Source organism: Juglans microcarpa x Juglans regia, chromosome 5D (genome assembly GCF_004785595.1).
Source record: "Juglans microcarpa x Juglans regia isolate MS1-56 chromosome 5D, Jm3101_v1.0, whole genome shotgun sequence".
NCBI lineage: Eukaryota > Viridiplantae > Streptophyta > Magnoliopsida > Fagales > Juglandaceae > Juglans > Juglans microcarpa x Juglans regia.
Genome location: NC_054602.1, coordinates 8,861,833 through 8,880,597, shown reverse-complemented (window position 1 = coordinate 8,880,597; position 18,765 = coordinate 8,861,833). Strand labels below are relative to the sequence as shown.

Here is an 18,765-nt window from a genome sequence, read left to right as displayed (position 1 = left end):
AAATAATTTTGAGTTATTTTGAGAGTATCTGGTTTAAGTCGTTTAACCGTTGACGTGTGAATTTTGTGACAGACTCAGAGAATAAAAAACTGCTTTGAAAGACCCCGTCTATTCAACCACCAAAAGTCAAGAAGCAGAGCACGAGGACGAGAATGCCCAACTACCCCTTGTTTGCAATAAACCATGTGCGCCCAAAGAACGACACAACGTTATCCTCAGATATATACGCAGTATCTGCAATATTTATTATTTAGGAAAATGGAACAACCGACAAATCTGGGCCATTAAATCCGAATAAATATTCTCTCTATTTTTACTTAAAAAGATTAATTATTCATTCACCTTGTTTTTAACATTATATTTTTTAGATTCATTAACCATAAATACGTCCAATATTTTGTAATTAAAATGGAGAGGATTTTTAAGGTGATTTTTGTTGCGTGCTGTGCTATGGTATCATCCATCCTCTCCACTCTATTTGTATTTTAATTAAATCTATATTTGAAAAATAAAACTGGCATTAAAAAATAAAAAGAACCATCTAATTCTGCCAAAAATCAATTGTGTTTTGTCATAATTCTCCTTTATATATCAATTTATGGAGGGAGAAGAAAAAGATAAAAGGAATGAATAATTTTATTTATTATTTTCACACATTACATATAATTTTTTAATTTTTAATTTTTTATCTTATTAAATATGTGGTATATGAAAGATGGGTAGAAAATTTTAATTAATTTAAGAAGAATAAAAATAAATAAAATTTTAGAAAAATAAAATAAATATAATATTTGATGTGTGATAAGACTCCTTTGCGTGACTGAAAAACTTCCTTTTCCTTCGGCTTCTCTCCTCTCTCCTCTGCTTTGCTTTTCCTTCTATTACTAATTACTAGTTTCCTTTTCCTAGGAACTTTACTACTTTAGTGCTTTTCCTATAAATATATATATATATATATATATATATATCGGAACTCCAATTTCGAGAACCATAATTTTGTTATTTCGAGAACCATAAATCGAAACTCTAGTGCTTATTCCTAGTAAAAACACGTGACCTCATCAGTCCGTAAAATGTCTTCGTCTTTCACCGTCTCTTTCTCATTATCCGTATTTTACATTCAAGTTTTGAAATATGCTGTGCGATCAATTTGGATTCGATTGCTTTGACTCCGATCATCCCCGTATTTGGAGCTCGTAATCATACGTTACATTCTTGCTCTGTTTTCTCAAGAATCAGGTACGGTCTTCAATCCGTCAATCGGGCTCTCGCCATGATTCAATTCTCCGTCTCTGTTTCTTTCCCTCTTTGTTTTTTTTATTGTGTCTTTAAAAATTGCTTGCATGAGATCGTTGAGAATCTAGATTATCTGTTTCCCGTGATTCATTAATCTCTGTCTTCTTCCTTATTTTTTTTATTTTTTTAGAAGTAATTTGTTGCGTTAAATTGCTGAGAATCTAAATTCTGATCATTGTTCGCCATTGGTTTCAGCTCCCTTTTTTTTTTTTTCTTTTTTTAAAATAAGCTATTGTATGAAACTGTTGGAAATCTGAATTCTGATCTTCTTTGTTGATGAATTTGTTCAGGGTTAATTTTCGCTGCTAATCATATTTTATTTTTATTCTGAAACCTCTTGGCGTTGATGATCGTTGGGGAATTTCTTTTCTGTTTTTGCATATTTATCATATTTCTTAAAATAGTTATTGGAGAATCTATCCCGGAATTATTTTCCTTTAGACTTGTTTAATGCTATGAGATTTTCTGCGTGTGGCTTCTCTTTCCTCTTGAGCTCCAACTTTGCCGTGTGTAGAAATTTGTTTTCCCAAAAAAATGTGTGCATGTGGATGTGCGTGTCTGTTAGCTGGTTTTTGACATCTTCAATGTTGTAACTTGTAAGTATTTTGGGCCAAGAATGAACCCTTTTTTTTACGAATCTAATTCCTGTTGGATAGAGTTGTTTTGTTTTAGAATTTGGTAATTGATTGGGGTTTGGTTCCTGACGGTTTCTGTTTGATCGCAATATGTTACTGTTAATTCTTCAAGCTGCTGTAGAACTTCTGCCTTGTGGACACCAATAAATAAAGGCATCATTTATTCCTCGTAATATCTACAGTGAGACGAAATGGAGGTTTTGATTGCAAAGCAAGAAAAGTTGAGCCGGTATCAAAATGACTCGCGGAGAGTCTCTCAATTCTCAAGGGTTTCTAGGGTTCCCAGAGAGGGAAGAATTCAACGAATCCTGGAACATGGAAGTAAACCGTCAATATCAGAGAAGAAAGAGAATGGCTATTCTGGGTCCTCAGGGGCGAGAACAAAACTTTCATCTAAGAAAAGAAAGAATACTCAGGAAAGTGAGTCCCCATGTGGTCAAAGAACTCCAAAGAAGCGCCGCAATGCCTCAAACAAGGAAAGGCATTTTGAAGATGATTGGTTTGATAATGTGTTTGAAGAAGATGAAGAAACCATGTTTCTCCTTAAGGCAAAAGAGCGGAAAAGAACTAGGAATTTGGACAGGGTGATGACTGAACTCAATTCAGAGGATGCAACAGAAAAAATTAATGAGGTAAGGAATACTAAGGTGTGTCCGGCAAGTAAGGATGGATATAGTGCAAAACGTACGAAGGTAATCTATCTTTATTTATGTCCTTCCCTCTAAGATCCTATAATTATCTTTGTATTTCCATTTCAGTCAAAGAAATAATTATTTTTGTTTTGTTTTGTTTTCTTTTCTTTTAATACTTTTCTTTGTACTCTGAAAGTCATGCTTAACTTTTTTCCTAACAGGATACTGCCACGGATCCCTTAAAATGTCATCAGTGTATGAAGAAAAGAACTGTTGTCCCTTGCACCAACTGCAATCAGAAAATGTATTGCGTTCAATGTATCAAGCAATGGTATGATATTCTATTTATATTCAACTTTTCTTTAGACATGTTTTACCCCTTCAAGTCCGAAATAGCTCTTTTTAACTGTATCATTCTGGCTGAATCTTATGTTTATAGGTATCCTCACTTAAAAGAATTAGAAATTTCAGAGCTTTGCCCATATTGTCGTGGAAACTGCAACTGTAATGCGTGCTTGCACTCAAGTGGGATGATTAAGGTATGGTATTTATCTTGTTGTTCTGTCAATGACTTCAAATTACTTTATCTAATGAAACAATCTGTTTTTTTTTTTTTTTTTTTTTAAATCTTTCTAAGCTTCAGAATTTAAAGAGGGATATCTCTAATGGTGAAAAGATCCAGCATCTCCAGTATTTACTATATTATTTGCTTCCGCATTTGAAACAAATCCGTGAAGAGCAAACTGGGGAGATACAGATTGAGGCTAATATTCAGGGTACGCCCGCGCACACACACACACATAGTTTTTAGCTATGGATTTGAGTTTTCTGTTTGAATTTAGAAATTGCTTATGGGAAATATTTTTGGTAGGAAAATCATATTCTGAAATTGAAGTACCACAAGCCCTTTGTCATGAGAATGAACGTGTCTTTTGGTGAGCATCTCTTCCTTATTAAATTCTATAACTCTTTCACGCCCTTTCATGTCCTATGTGTATTTTGTTTTATTAAATTTTCTTTATGGGGTCTTGGAGCAGTGATCATTGTGCAACTTCAATCACAGACCTTCATCGAAGCTGCCCAGAATGTTCCTATGAACTCTGTCTCAGTTGTTGCCAAGAAATTCGTAAGGGAAGCGTTACAAGCCGTGCTGGCGTGAAGTTTCAATACATAAACATGGGTTATGATTACATTCATGGTAGATATCCTCTTCCAAAATCTTCTCTTTCAAAATCTTTAAAGGAACATCGCGAGTCCTTTACCAAGTGGCGTTATAATGATGACGGAAGGGTTATTTGTGCCCCAAAGGAAATTGGTGGGTGTGGTAAATGTGTATTGGAGCTGAAACGTATCCTTCCACAGGGTTGGATTTCAAATTTAGAAGCCAAAGCAGGAGATATATGGGAGAGGTTTAGGACTCAACAGAGAATTTTCAAGCGCAAATGTAGTGGAATGAGCAAGAAGATGCTGCGAAGAGCAGCTTCTAGAGTAGATTCTGATGACAATTACTTGTATTGTCCAGTTCTAAGGGACAACATTCTTAAAGAAGAAAAGCTTTTTCACTTCCGACAGTGCTGGACTAGTGGTGAACCGGTTATAGTTCGTGATGCTCTTGAACAGGCACCCGGTTTAAGCTGGGAGCCAATGGTCATCTGGCGTGCGTTATGCGAAAATGTGGATTCAGAGATCAGCTCAAAAATGTCAGAAGTGAAGGCCATTGATTGCCTGGCTGGTTGTGAGGTTTAGTTACCTATTCCTCTTTGCACAGTCCCATTTTCATTTCCTTCTTTGTCTTCTGTTTTATATACATCTCTCTCTCTCTCTCTCTCTCTCTCTCTCTCTCTCTCTCTCACCCTCCTGCACACACACAACCGCAAAGACCCCAACACCCATCACGTTCCTTCTTATGTTTCCGAATCCCTGATTTATCTGGCTTTCATTTGAAAATATTTTCTCTATAAAGTTTATTTTTCTCTTACTTAGCCTTTAGGTATATGCCTTCGCAATATCATTATTTGAATGCTGATTTTGTTCGAACATGCAGGTAGAGATTAGTACTCGTCAATTTTTCGAAGGTTACACAGAAGGGAGGAGATACATTAACTTTTGGCCAGAGATGCTCAAGCTAAAGGACTGGCCCCCATCTGACAAGTTTGAGGATCTGTTGCCCCGTCATTGTGATGAATTTATAAGTGTATTACCATTTTCGGAATATACAGATCCTAGGGCTGGTATCCTTAATGTAGCTGTCAAGTTGCCTTCGGGTGTCTTGAAACCAGATCTGGGTCCAAAAACATATATTGGTTATGGGATTGCAGAAGAGCTTGGACGAGGGGATTCTGTAACTAAGCTTCATTGTGATATGTCAGATGCGGTATGTCTTCACAAACTAACATTTTACAATATAATGTGCACTGTATGCACTGACATTTTGGTTGTACTTTAGACTCAAGAAGTTTAGTTTTTGCATCATACTCAATTTTTTTGTTTAGACCAGAAAATGAAATTCTCATTGCTTTTTAACAATTTCAAATGTAGTTGTAGAGATTGCTAATTTGCTCGTTTCACCCTCTCTTATAGCTCCCTAGAGAAACGTCTACCAACCTGGCATTGGTCTCTCCAAATCACCTCCCTCAAACTCTCCCTCAGCTCTTTCACCTAGACAACAATCCCTCCGATGAAATTATTTTAAACGTAAATGATAAAATTCTTGGTCATTTAATGCAGGACTGGATAATGTGGCTCAACTAGAGAAAGCTTATGCTTCAAAAATTATGTCTAAGATTGGTCAAACCTAGAAATCAGCCATTCACTTAAGCAAAATCTCCTCAAGGGACAAGCTTGAACAACAATATCTCAAATGCTTAATCTGAAAAAAAGAAAGAAGATGCTTGGACCTACACATTTGGAAGATTAAAAAAAAATGTGGGAAGAAAATCGAAGAAAGGATTAAGAAGAAAACCACGGGATGGAAAGCAAAGGTCTTCTCTCAAGTAGGAAGAATACCACTAATCAAAACGGTAGCGATGGCCCTCACATTGTGTAGTGTGTTCTCTTTCTTATTAAAAATTCCTCTGTAGGACAATTGAGTCTTGACACAAAATACTTTTATGTGAAAGAACTTTTAATTGGTATTTGGTGGGTGGGGCATGACATTTTAAACCAAAGGTGTGGAAAAATCATATGCCTCTCGAGGGAAGCAGGCGAGCTAGACATTTGAAGATTGTATGATGTAAATGACCACTGATTGAAAGCATGTAATAACTCAAGAAAGTCACAAGCCACATCTAAGCCCATACTTGGACTAGTTGACGTTACAATTGGAGTTCCTTGGAATCATTATAAAGGACAAAGATTTATCTCTCCTAAGCAATGTAGGATCACATTCACTTTCCTATATTCCTCTGTAGGGGGATGGGTTTAAAGAAGAGAAGAAAGATCTCCTTACTTACCTTACAATGGAATCAAGGAATAGTTTTCTCTTCTCTTCATATGAGAGTAACTCTTCTATCTGCTTTCAGTTTAATGAAGAAGTAGTTCTCTCTTCATCCCGAATTTCCGACTGAAAGAAGGAAATAGAGTATGGGATGCCCTTAATCTGATTGTGAACTGCATGGCAAGGTGTGACAACGTAAATATTGGGCTCTTAGAAAATATTTTAAATGTACATAATCAATTGGAAGATGTGAGTTTTTAACTATGTAGCCAATCATTTGAATTCTTATTAAATTGGAGGGCTTTTACAACTGTGAGATGTGATAAATTATTATTTTCTTATTGATTTTTTTTATGCTGAAAAACTTCTGTATCTGTAAATTTTGGCCTTCTGAATCATTCAAGCATCAAGGCGACATGTTTTTTTGACAAGCTGCTTGCTTATAAAAAAAATGTTCTTTCTGACAAGCTGGTTGGTGCAGGTTAATATTTTGACACATACAGAAGAAGTAGTGTTAAGTCACGAGCAGCATTCTGCAATTGCAAGGTTAAAAGAAATACACAGGGCCCAAGATCACCAGGAGCGGCTAGACAGAGAGAGTTTAAAATGTCAAGCTGACCAACTTGTTGAAGGTAACAATGAGGAGCAGGAGGTCTCAGATATCAGAGATATAAGTGCATTCCCCTCTGAAACGTATGGAAAACCAGAGATTTCAAAATCTGAGACAGAGTTGGCTGCTCTTTGGTCTTTATCCACAGAAGAAGAAGCTGGTGGTGCTCTGTGGGATATCTTTCGGAGAGAAGATGTGCCAAAATTAGAAGCCTATCTTAGAAATCACTCAAAAGAATTTAGGCACACCTATTGTTCTCCTGTTGAACAGGTAATTTATAGCAACTAAAGCTTCTGATTATCCATGTCTCCTTTGCAGGTTCTGATGCTTACTGTTTCTTTAGGTTGTCCACCCAATTCATGACCAATCTTTTTATTTAACTTCGGAGCACAAAATGAAGCTAAAAGAAGAATTCGGTAAGCACGAGAAAATGCAATAGTGTTTTTGTGATACCCATGCGTAGTTGTTTATGCATTTTTTTCATACATCTAGGTGTGGAACCGTGGACATTTGAGCAAAGACTTGGAGAAGCAGTATTCATTCCTGCTGGATGTCCGCACCAAGTTAGGAATCTCAAGGTACTCAAACTGAAAAAGTTGCTGTACAATTCAGTCAGGATTGTATGATTCTAATCGTTATATCTCCACCTGCACAGTCATGTACAAAAGTTGCCGTTGACTTCGTCTCTCCTGAAAATGTCCATGAGTGCCTCCGCTTAACCGAGGAGTTTCGACAACTTCCTATAAACCATAAGGCCAGAGAAGATAAACTTGAGGTAATAGGTCTATTCCCCACGCACTATGTTAGTTATAGTTGTGCAAGTGGATTTCCTTGACATTCTCCTTTCTTTGTTTGTCTCCAGTTTTTGGAGTGATCTTTTGTGTATGTGTGTCTAATATTTCACTTTTCCACTCTAATTCTAAACAATTTCCTGTGTGATCTTTGGGTGCAACAGATAAAGAAAATGATAATCTATGCGGTTGACCAAGCCGTTAAAGATTTAGAAGGCTTATTATCAAACCCCAACCCAGAGGAGTACTTAGGAAAGCTATACCCCAATTTGGGGTCCTGAATAAGATCGTGTACATTGGCAGAGCTGCATTGTAATATGTGGGGCCAATTGCCCCTTGAAATTTGTACATTTTGATGTTTAATAAAATATTCCTATCTTTTCTGCATCGTTGCACCGTTGGAAAACTATGGAGGAAGTAATAAAATTATAAAACTCCCAAGGCCTGATTTGGTTTGGTAGATATCTGCTCTCAATTTATATAATCATTATAATTTTTTTAAACTCTTGTATAAAATATAATAAATAATTTAATTTTATAAAATTTTAAAATAAAAATAATATTAAAAAATAATATTTTAACAATATTTTATTTAACTTTTAACTTTTATTTCATCTCATCTGTGTCACCAAACGAGACATCAAATCTTAAGAAGCATAGTGCTCCATCAAGGTCTATGGATCTACCACATCTGCCGTTCACGTATTATGGAAAATTATGTTTCCTTCCAATTGCAATGTAATTTATAGCACAAAAGAAGTATAAGGTTTATATTATTTTATTTTAATAATTTGTGTTAAGTGGGGAAGTTTTCTACCTTGGTAGTTTATAGATTGGCTATATTTTAAAGTTGGTAGTTTATGGAAATGATTTTTTTAGTTACCATTAAAAATAGTTTATTGACATTTAAAATGTTAATTTTTGAAGGATATAAGTAATTTATACATAATAATCTATTTGAGTTTTAATATGAAAATATAAATGGTTGAAAAAAATTCGATATCATCTAAAGAAGTTTAGGGATCAAGAGATTTGACCATTCACATTATTAATAGAGTCCAGTCAGGGAGCCGCCCAGCAGTCATGCCCGCAAAATTTTCCTTTTCAATTTTTTTCATTTTTCTTATTCATATTTTTTTAATATTTTTAAACATTTATAAAAAAAAGATAGCAATACACTAGGCTGCGTTTGGATGTTGAGATGAGTTCAGTTGAATTGAGTTCTTTATGAATAGTAGTGAGTTAAGTAGTGGATGGAGTTATGTGGAGTCCATTTAAATTAAGTTTAAAGTGTGTTTGAATGTTAAGATGAGTTTAATACTTTTTATAGAAAATTGAAAAAGGTTGTGAGTCTCACGTGTAAGAAGATTTTGAGTTGAGATGAGTTTAGTAATTTCAGAGTTGAGTGTTTGAATGTTAAACTCAGCTTAAAATTAGATTGAACTCAACTGAACTCAGCTGAATTTGGGAACCAAACGCAGCCTAATAGTCATTTCCTTAATCATTAATTAAAAGAAAAAAAAATGTAAACAAAAAATAAATGCATGAGTGGTCAAAATGAGAGAGTAAAACGGAGCAGCATAATAGCATTATTCTTATTAATACGAGCTTATAACCCTCACAATGAGCAGATTGCTGTGTATGAGAGAGAGAAATTTAGAGAGAGACCAAGTTTTATAGTGGATAAGTTCGAAACGGTTTATAGAGTGATTTATTTGACAAAATAATATAAAAGTTGAAATAATACATTTAAATGGAGATTTGAAACAATTTATATCTTTATATGTAATAAAATAAAAGAAACTTAAAAGTTACAACAGTTCATAATGAAACATTGTTTTTTTTAAAAGATTACCGCTCCATAAATATAATACTTCAACTCTAATGGGTAGAATGCTTACTTTTATGAGTAGAATGCAACATCAGAGTCATATGATTCTGCTTAAAATACAAAATAATAAAAATGTTGAATTAGTACTTTTGGGTGGAGTTTTGAATCGGTTTATATCTTTATATATAAGAAAAGAAAAGAAATTTAAAAGTTTCAATGATTCATAATGAAATATTGCTTTTTAAAAGGTTTACCACATTATAAACATAACACTTTAAATTTAGTGGGCAGAATATTTACTTTTATAGATAGAATGCTATGTCAGAATTATATGACTTCGCTTTTATATATAGTAATAGATCACCACTTCGAACACATGATTGGGCTATAGATTGCCCAATACTCGAACCAACTCCAAGTGATCCTCGAAGCCCAATAATAGATTGGGCCTAGATTGTTCCTGCGTTCAGCCTTCGGCCCAAAAGGGAATCGACAAAACCAACCGATTAATTTTAACGGCCATCATATTCCATTATCTCATTCTTCAATCCGAGGCCAGTCTTCCACGCTGGTACTTCCAATTCCAATCCGTCTTCTCCTTCTTCTGTTCAAGCCTTGTGCGCAATGAAAGTTCACTTGCAGACCCATGTGCAAACCCAAGCGCTCCCACCTCGTTCACGTGCATTTCTCTTTTCCACACCCGCACAAAGTTTTGGGTCTCGGAAGTTCACCACCAAGAAGGGCACTTTTTGTCTCAGACAGTGTAATAAGAGCTACGGTTATGGTAGTTCTATCAAAAGCTCGGTTACTGGGGGGATAAATGAAGTGCAAGAAGAAGAAGATGAGCGGAAGGAGAAGCGACAGCCGGTTGTGAAGCGGGCTTACCCTTTTCACGTAATCGAGCCCAAGTGGCAGCATTATTGGGAGAAGAATCAGACTTTTCGAACACCAGATGAAATTGATACTTCCAAACCTAAGTTTTATGTCCTCGACATGTTCCCATATCCCAGGTCTCTCTCTCTCTCTCTCTCTCTCTCTCTCTCTCTCACACACATACACACCCAAACAAACAAAAAAAGTAGAAATGTAAAAGAGTACTACGCTAAAAGTACTAGATATTAGTAGTTGGAACTTTTGGGTAATTTGGGTTATCTGGTTATAGGAATGAATCCGTAAAATTGAGAAGGCCAAGTTTTAATTTGTCTGTGTTGTGCAAATCGATCAGTGAAATATTCACTGCTTGAGGTTTGTATGGTAACTACGCTGGGTAGAAGCAATCGAGGTTGACTGGGAATTTTAACATGATGTGATTTTACGTGCCGTGATTGTTTGTAGTGTAAGTAATGTACTTTTTGTAAGTCGGGCGGTTGTGACTGAGGTAACTGTGCACATTTTAATCAACTGGTACAGTGGAGCTGGGCTACATGTCGGCCATCCACTGGGGTATACTGCCACCGATATTCTTGCTAGATTCAAACGCATGCAGGGTTACAATGTTTTGCACCCAATGGGATGGGATGCATTTGGATTGCCTGCAGAGCAATATGCAATTGAGGTTTGTGATTTGTTTTGCCATTCTGATGCATTGCTTTGGTAAATGGTTATGCACATTTTTATATTGACTATTGCATGTCTCCAACAGACTGGAACTCACCCAAAAATTACAACTTTGAGGAACATCAACCGCTTTCGTTCTCAGGTAATGCATGTGATTGATAATGAAGAGTGAGTTCTCGAGTTTCAATCTATTGCTCAATGGTAGTTGTGGAACTGAACTCCCCTGGAATTTTCCCGAATTTTAACATTTAATTACAAGTATAGAATTCTTTTGAGTGCAACTCCAAGATACACTTGGAAAAAATTGAGATTCTATATGATGGTAAAGTTGAAACATGGAAGTTTATTAATTTGATATTCTATTTAATGGTTGTGGTTCATAGTCTCTAGACCTGATTATGATATAACATGGTATTTGATTATCACGACGAGACTATAAACATGAAGAGCTTACTGTTAGTGGGCTTTGGTGTAGCCCCTCTGTGTTTTGATATGTTCATAACAGAATTTAGACAGATGTCAGTCTGTGAGTCTATATTCAAATTCTGAAAATTATCAATGCAGAAATAATTTTTTTTTTCATTTTAATCAATCAACATCACAAGTAGCATCTCTTGTAGTTTCCAGCAGATGGTGTGATTTTTCTTTTTTCTTATTATCTTATTTGATTTGCAGCTTAAATCATTAGGCTTTTCATATGACTGGGACCGTGAAATTGCTACAACAGAACCAGAATATTATAAATGGACGCAGTGGATCTTTCTTCAGCTGTTAAAGAGAGGACTCGCATACCAGGTCAAAGATAATCTTGCCTGCACTATTTTCAATGCCAACTATAAAACAGAACTGACATAATATATGTTCAGGCTGAAGTGCCAGTCAATTGGTGTCCTGCTCTTGGCACTGTCTTGGCAAATGAGGAGGTGATAGATGGTGTGAGTGAGCGTGGGGGTCATCCAGTTATAAGAAAGGTATGCTGGTTTAATGTATCTATTTTTTTACACCATGTAGTTTCAGAATTTCTTTCTCTTATTTCTGGTTTTTGAATGTTTTATAATTTTACAGTGTCATTGTTTATTACCAAGCAGCCAATGAGGCAATGGATGCTCAAGATTACTGCATATGCTGAACGTCTTCTTGAAGATTTAGATGACCTCGACTGGCCTGATAGTGTAAAGGAAATGCAAAGAAACTGGATAGGGAGGTCAGAAGGGGCTGAGATGGAATTTTTTGTTCTCGACAATGATGGACGAGAAAGTGATATAAAGATTACAGTTTTTACTACCAGGCCTGATACCATCTTTGGAGCAACGTATTCCTCTTACACATTGTTGTTGTCTGTGTTTTTTCTGTAAATTGCATGCATCATATATACTATGGATTTGTCCTTGAATTTGGATTCATTCTTAACAGTTCTTTGGTTGCAGCTACTTAGTTGTGGCACCGGAGCATTTTTTGTTGTCATCATTGGTGTCCACAGCCCAGCAGAAATATGTATGTATTTCTTGTTCTCCTGATTAATCTGTTTTAAAATGTTTGTTAACCATGGGTAATTAGAACACAACAACATCGATCACAGGTGGAGCAATATAAAGATCTTGCCACAAGGAAGAGTGACCTTGAGAGGACTGAGCTTCAGAAGGAAAAAACTGGGGTCTTTAGTGGTTGTTATGCAAGAAATCCAGCTAACGGGGAAGCTATCCCTATTTGGGTTGCTGATTATGTCCTTGGGAGGTGTGTAGTTCGTTCTTAATCTATTCCCTTCTTTATAGCACTTTGTCTGTTGGCAGATGCATGTATGCTGGAGTTGCAACTTTTACTCGTGTTTTTTTTTTTTTTTGTTGTGAAGTAGACCCATTGATGACTTGACATGCTTTTTTGGAGAGTTTTTATTCGGTATGACTGAAATGTGAAAACTTCATTGTTTGTGCAGTTACGGAACTGGAGCAATTATGGCTGTACCTGCACATGACACTCGTGACCATGAGTTTGCTTTGAAGTATGATATACCTATTCGTTGGGTTGTGTCACCAGATGAAAAGAGTCCTAATGATTATGGAAATGCTTTTCTGGGTCAAGGCACAATTATAAATTCATCAGATTCAACTTTGGGGCTTGATATTAATGGCTTGTGCAGCAAAGAAGCTACTGCTAAAGTTATTGAGTGGGCTGAGAAAACTGGAAATGGGAAGAAAAAGGTGCCTTTGCTGGGGGCGGGGGGGTTGCTGGTTTGGTTAATCGCTACCTTTTGTACAGATGATATTGCATTACCTGAAATTTTTCTTTCTTTAGGTGAACTACAAGTTGAGGGACTGGCTTTTTGCTCGGCAGCGTTATTGGGGGGAGCCTATCCCAGTCATTTTCTTGGATGATTCTGGTGAGACTATTCCACTTCTTGAAAAAGAACTGCCTCTCACCCTACCAGAATTGGAGGACTTTACTCCCACAGGGACAGGGGAACCGCCACTAGCAAAAGCAGCATCTTGGGTATTTTTAACTTTTTATCGTCCTTTCATTTGCTCCTTAGTTTGAATTGGTGTTCATTATATCTTGGCTTTTTGAGTTCTGGTGATGCATACAGTTATCATAAATCATATCGAAATTTGTTTTAATGTAAAAATTCCTGGCGCATCTTACTTGTCAAAATAAATAAATAAATAAATCGGAGCATCTTTTGCAGGTTTGGAATATATTGTTCTTTAAACAAAATATATGCCCTTATGTAATTATTTTTTCCGTACCATGTAATCAAAATATCAGAACAATTTAAACTTGATACGATCCTGCTGTGAGCATTTGTACATGTGATAAATAGTTGGGATGGGCACCAGGAGGTATTTGGTTAAATTTTTTCCCTGCAAAAAAAGAAAAGAAAAAGGAATACATATGAGCCTTCCAGTTGCATGATTTAAAAAATGCAAAAGGTATAGCCCAAGCACATAGTAGTATATAAGAGGAACACATAATTAGAGATTGGTTTTTGATGTTGAATAATAGAGGTAAACCAATTAACCACCACTAAGCTAGATGTGTGTTGTTTTCTCTGAGAGTTTGGACTGGTCTCTTCTCAATTTCTCTACCTTATATTCAGAAGTACTTTGACTAGCCCTCTAGCCCTCATTAAAGTTTTTGGCCTTAACTTTTGTGAATGATTCTCAGATCAAAACTACAGATCCTTCATCTGGAAAGCCAGCTAGAAGAGAATCAAACACCATGCCACAATGGGCTGGCTCTTGTTGGTAATGTGTTGGATATGACATTCAATAGTTCGAATTTTAATTGGTTAATATCTCTATTTTAGCTCTTAATTATGGTATTTGTTATGAGTCCCATCCCATGCAAGACCTTTTTACTTATTCAAATATAAAATGCTTATTAAAATTGAAGTCTTATTCTTATGTGTTTATTATCCTGTCCAGGTACTATTTGAGATTTATGGATCCAAAAAATTCAAAAGAATTGGTTGATAAGGAAAAAGAAAGGTAATAGAAGCTTTTATGGACACAATGCTTATTTTCCTTAATTTTTCTCACACAATTAGGGAGTTTGAGTTGCTATATGAGTAATCTGTTTTTAATTACAAATAATGTAATTTCTTAGCCTTTGAAGCATATTCTCTTCTGCAGGTATTGGAGCCCTGTTGATGTGTATGTTGGTGGTGCGGAACATGCTGTTCTTCATTTACTTTATTCCAGGTTCTGGCACAAGGTTTGTGAACATGTTATTCTTCAACTTCCTTAGGGTACAAGGTTTGTGACCTACAGGAAATCACACCTGTTTCTAGAGTTGCCATGTTTGTTGAAACTGTAATATTGCATTATAATCTATTAATATCATTACTCTTGTTGGAGTCTGAGATCACAAATTGTGCATGTCTTGTGAAATTAGAGGCTCTCTACACACTTGTGGAGCAAGTCGAGTTATCAATATTAGGTTTTATTTGCTCCAGAAATCAAAGGTGGCTGGGTCTGAGTGGTGTTGCTAGCTTCACAAACCATCTTTTGACAGTGAATTAGTTGTCTAGATTCTATTTGCAATGTCATTGCAATACTTAACAAATCTGATGGCATCTCTTTGTTGCAGGTTCTCTATGACATTGGTGTTGTGTCCACCAAGGAACCCTTCCAGTGTGTCATAAATCAGGGCATTATCCTTGGAGAAGTAAGCATAGTTTCTTATGCATAAAGTAATACTCCATTCCATTTTTCTAATGGTTCAGGTTGCAGGTTCAATATATGGCTTTCCGCAATTCAGATGGGAACTTTATATCTGCAGAGTATGCTGATATGCTGGGTGAAAGTATTCAAGAAAAAATTCCTGAGGAGAAAGTATGTCCTGGTTGCTTCAATAGATATACTTCCTTTTCCATCTTTATGGATTCCTTCACTTTCAGTAGGAAACAAGGCTGTATGCTGGAATCTCTCTCTCTCTCTCTCTCTCTCTCTCGCTTATGATGACATCATACGTCTTCTCTAGGTTGTGAAATCTGGGGATTCTTTTGTGCTGAAAGATAATCCAAAAATTCGTTTGGTGGCTCGTGCTCACAAGATGAGTAAAAGTAGGGGAAATGTTGTGAATCCTGATGACGTTGTTTCTGAGTATGGTGCAGATTCCCTTCGCTTATATGAAATGTTTATGGGACCATTTAGGTAGGTTTCCCTTGAATGTTTTGTTTTATCTTATTTGGAACAAATTTTTTCTGACCAATCTGTCAGTGCTTTTGTACAAATAGCACTGACGAAGCTATGCTCATTTCTTACATAATGTTGCACTTTCTTCTGCTTCTAGGGACTCGAAAACTTGGAACACTAGTGGTATTGAAGGTGTCCATCGATTTTTAGGAAGAAGTTGGAGACTGATAGTCGGCTCACCTTCACCTAATGGTACATTCATGGATGGTACAGTGGCAAGTGATGAAGAACCTACTTTAGAACAACTTCGTTCCCTCCATAAATGCATTTCTAAGGTCACATCTCAATTTCTAAGAATGTAGCTTCCCTTTATAATGTGTTTTGAATGCCCGCCCTCTCCTCTCTCTCTCTCTCTCTCTCTCACTCATCTGTATTCCTATCAATCTGTATAATCTCTTTTGGCACTTGCGAGTCTCTTAATTTTATTCGCAGTTTGAGACTGAATCTGCACAACCATGTGTTACTTACTTTGTATTGATTACACACATATGTTACATGGACTTGGACTCATTTTACTTAAAAAAAAAAAAAAAAAATGTTACGTGGACTTGCATATAGGTTGTGGGTGTGGGCAACCATCATGTGCCACGTTGGAGTATAGGTTAGATAACTTTCTATATGCGTTCAGAAAAGCTCTTGTAAACTTGTGCATGAATGTTGTTTATTCGTAGAGGAAAATCTTAGAATTCCACACGTATCATATTTTTATGTCTATTGGATGGGTAAGGAGTGTGGCCTGGGTATTACGACTAATACAAGTTTATTGTGGTTTTTAATATAGTTATAATTGGACGTTGGGATTTCCAGGTTACTTGAGAAATCCTAAACAGGCTAGGGCGCAAATGCATGTGTGATTCTGCAAGGCTTAAGATGCATAATTTTTTGCTTAAAAGATTATAAATTAGACGAGAGAGTCTAACAGCTTGCCATATCAGGCTCATATTTATTGATGCTTCTTCCATGAAAAGGAATATTGGGACTCTTTGTGCTAGAATCATATTGGGCTCGTATTTCTAAACTAGCATGCATAGGTGATGCTCTTGTATATGTCCTATATACTTGGGCCTTTGTCTATTTTATGATTAATAAAATTTTGTTTACTGATAAAAAAAATCATGGAGGATACAGGTCTGTCACCTGTGTAGGAGTGGCGGTGCATCATATTTTTATATATGTGCGTTATTTATAAATTTGAGAAGAACCCTCTGACCTATGAGTTCTCAATTTGCAGGTAACAGAGGAAATTGAAGGGACAAGGTTCAACACCGGAATTTCTGCAATGATGGAGTTCATTAATGCAGCATATAAGGTTTTCTCCGTGAAAGTTTAGAGACTTGTAACTATTTTCATTTTGGCTCGAAACAAATTCTGACCTAGGTGGCTGGCTGTATCATGGACCTAATAAGATTATTATTATTTTTTTATTACTAAAAGTTCATTAATATCAATAGAATCTAGGCAAAGCCCAAGTACATGGGGAGAGGACCTAATAAACGTATTATCTGTATCTTGTGAGTGAGGTAGTTTTGCAATCTATATCTTTCATGACAGCTTGAAGTGCCATTTATTGTTTTGATACCGGCAAGGCTTGGCATTATTACTCACGATTGTTTTATGATAATGTACAGTGATTTTTTAAAAAATATTTATTGATGTTTCGAAGAATATGTCCCCATCTGCCCGGTCTTTTCTTCTTTTCTTTTCTTAATTTTAGTTCCCTATTTGCTTCTCTTATTGATCTTATCTGTTTTCTATTTCTCTTTTTCAGTGGGATAAACAACCAAGATTGATCATTGAAGCATTTGTGTTGTTACTTTCACCATACGCACCTCACATGGCAGAGGAGCTCTGGTTTCGCTTAGGACACTCAAGATCACTTGCATATGAGCCTTTCCCAAAGGTATTATTATATTCTATGTACCTCTTTCAAAGTATTTGGAATTCTGAGTAACTTATCAGTTTAATAACCAATATCTTCTAACTCTTAATGGACTTCATAACGCTGTATGGATTATCCATATTTGAATATCGCATAACAAAACTATAGGGTTATTCTGATGTGCTTATGATAATATTCACAAATTCTTAGTTTGCTGTGTTCTTACCCACTTTGAAAAGTTTGTATGTAGCTCCACTTAATATATGCTCAGGGACATTCCACGTGGATATTCATCAATGCCCAAATAACCATTTATTTACTGCAACTGAGTTGCTGTTGGAACATAGAGGGGCTCAACATGTACACGTGGGCCCATACTACACATGCATACATATGAAATGTATATGGCTTCTTGTTTATCTTTTACTGACAATTATGCCAGCAGAATACATGATTGACCATTGGGTAATTAATGCAGCAGCATCTTGATGCAAAAATCTATCCCTCTAGAATGCTACAGTATTTTTTATTATTATTATTTTATTCTTAAAATTTTTTTTATTTTTAATTTGTGGTCCTAATGTTAAAAAAAGGTGCTAGTGCTACGAATAGAAAAAGTGTGGGCTTTTTGCTCAATATAATCGGTTACATTTATATGCTTTAATTGCAGGCCAACTCCGTTTACTTGAAGAATTCCACTATTGTCTTACCTGTTCAGATCAACGGCAAGACGAGGGGTACCATACAGTTTGAAGAAGGGTGTACAGAGGAGGATGCTTTCAATTTAGCAGTAGAGGATGAAAAAATCTCCAGATATTTGGTTGGGAAGGTTATCAAAAAGAGAATTTATGTCCCTGGAAAGATTTTGAATGTTATCTTGGAACGTGAAAACATTAAGATCGGTGCCCGGTAGCCCCCGCGAGACCATGTAGAGTTCAGTCTGGAAGCGGCAGCTATGAGTTTACATGTAGCCACCAACTGGGCATCCACCCTTCAAATCTGTTGGATGCACATCTTCAGGTGGCTAAAGAAATATGCCTTTGACCGCATATCTCCTGCAAATGAACTTTCCAGCTAAAGTTGAATATTTACATGCATGTCGATAATCTGACCAATCCAGATTTAAATGCGCATTAAAGTCTTTTAGATACAACAACTAGGGAATGCATACCTGTTATAGTTGTGTGTGTATGTGTGGGGTATTTCAGGGCAATATCATCTTTTAGTTGCTTTTATACATTATTAACTTTATTTAGCATCAAGTTTGTTGTTCGGATTGGCTGAGTCAGTACACATGTTCTTGCTACTTTTACGAGTGAGAAGCACAGCTTTGAAGATGGAAAACCAGAATTTCCAAGGGAAGGGAGAAAAAAAAAATAAAAAAAAAAATAAAAAACCGGAATTGAG

General features: G+C 36.1%; 2 protein-coding genes across 6 annotated transcripts; both read left to right on the top strand.

Annotated features, from left to right (window-relative positions):
- Positions 1–1,090: 1,090 nt before the first annotated feature.
- LOC121264248 (lysine-specific demethylase JMJ25-like) lies at positions 1,091–7,788 on the top strand. Of its 5 annotated transcripts, none has more exons than XM_041167346.1 (13): positions 1,091–1,239; positions 2,114–2,623; positions 2,785–2,894; positions 3,003–3,102; positions 3,207–3,339; positions 3,435–3,498; positions 3,601–4,303; positions 4,608–4,937; positions 6,481–6,879; positions 6,953–7,025; positions 7,102–7,187; positions 7,265–7,384; positions 7,565–7,788. In XM_041167346.1, exons 2-13 carry the CDS (start codon positions 2,123–2,125, stop codon positions 7,679–7,681), a joined length of 2,736 nt encoding a protein of 911 aa, XP_041023280.1. In that variant the 5' UTR covers positions 1,091–1,239; positions 2,114–2,122; the 3' UTR covers positions 7,682–7,788. The 5 variants fall into 5 exon arrangements, with proteins under 5 accessions (XP_041023280.1, XP_041023277.1, XP_041023278.1 ...); XM_041167343.1 differs by having other exon boundaries at positions 3,201–3,339; XM_041167344.1 differs by having other exon boundaries at positions 2,053–2,623; positions 3,201–3,339.
- Positions 7,789–9,754: 1,966 nt separating this feature from the next.
- LOC121264247 (leucine--tRNA ligase, chloroplastic/mitochondrial) lies at positions 9,755–18,611 on the top strand. The gene is made up of 20 exons (XM_041167341.1): positions 9,755–10,241; positions 10,642–10,786; positions 10,874–10,930; positions 11,464–11,583; positions 11,655–11,759; positions 11,877–12,100; positions 12,216–12,282; positions 12,368–12,522; positions 12,722–12,986; positions 13,081–13,275; positions 13,948–14,027; positions 14,208–14,270; positions 14,415–14,496; positions 14,872–14,949; positions 15,015–15,116; positions 15,265–15,437; positions 15,577–15,754; positions 16,711–16,788; positions 17,248–17,379; positions 18,029–18,611. The coding sequence occupies exons 1-20, from the start codon at positions 9,856–9,858 to the stop codon at positions 18,269–18,271; spliced, it is 2,928 nt and encodes a 975-aa protein (XP_041023275.1). The 5' UTR covers positions 9,755–9,855; the 3' UTR covers positions 18,272–18,611.
- Positions 18,612–18,765: the final 154 nt, after the last annotated feature.

Bases quoted from the DNA above. Each gene is read 5' to 3' on its own strand.
- LOC121264247 (XM_041167341.1), top strand. From the start codon at position 9,856: ATGAAAGTTCACTTGCAGACCCATGTGCAAACCCAAGCGCTCCCACCT. The intron at 13,276-13,947 runs GTATTTTTAACT...AATGATTCTCAG, and splicing joins TAGCAAAAGCAGCATCTTGG to ATCAAAACTACAGATCCTTC. The intron at 14,950-15,014 runs GTAAGCATAGTT...TTCAGGTTGCAG, and splicing joins AGGGCATTATCCTTGGAGAA to GTTCAATATATGGCTTTCCG.
- LOC121264248 (XM_041167343.1), top strand. From the start codon at position 2,123: ATGGAGGTTTTGATTGCAAAGCAAGAAAAGTTGAGCCGGTATCAAAAT. The intron at 3,340-3,434 runs GTACGCCCGCGC...TATTTTTGGTAG, and splicing joins GATTGAGGCTAATATTCAGG to GAAAATCATATTCTGAAATT. The intron at 7,188-7,264 runs GTACTCAAACTG...CCACCTGCACAG, and splicing joins ACCAAGTTAGGAATCTCAAG to TCATGTACAAAAGTTGCCGT.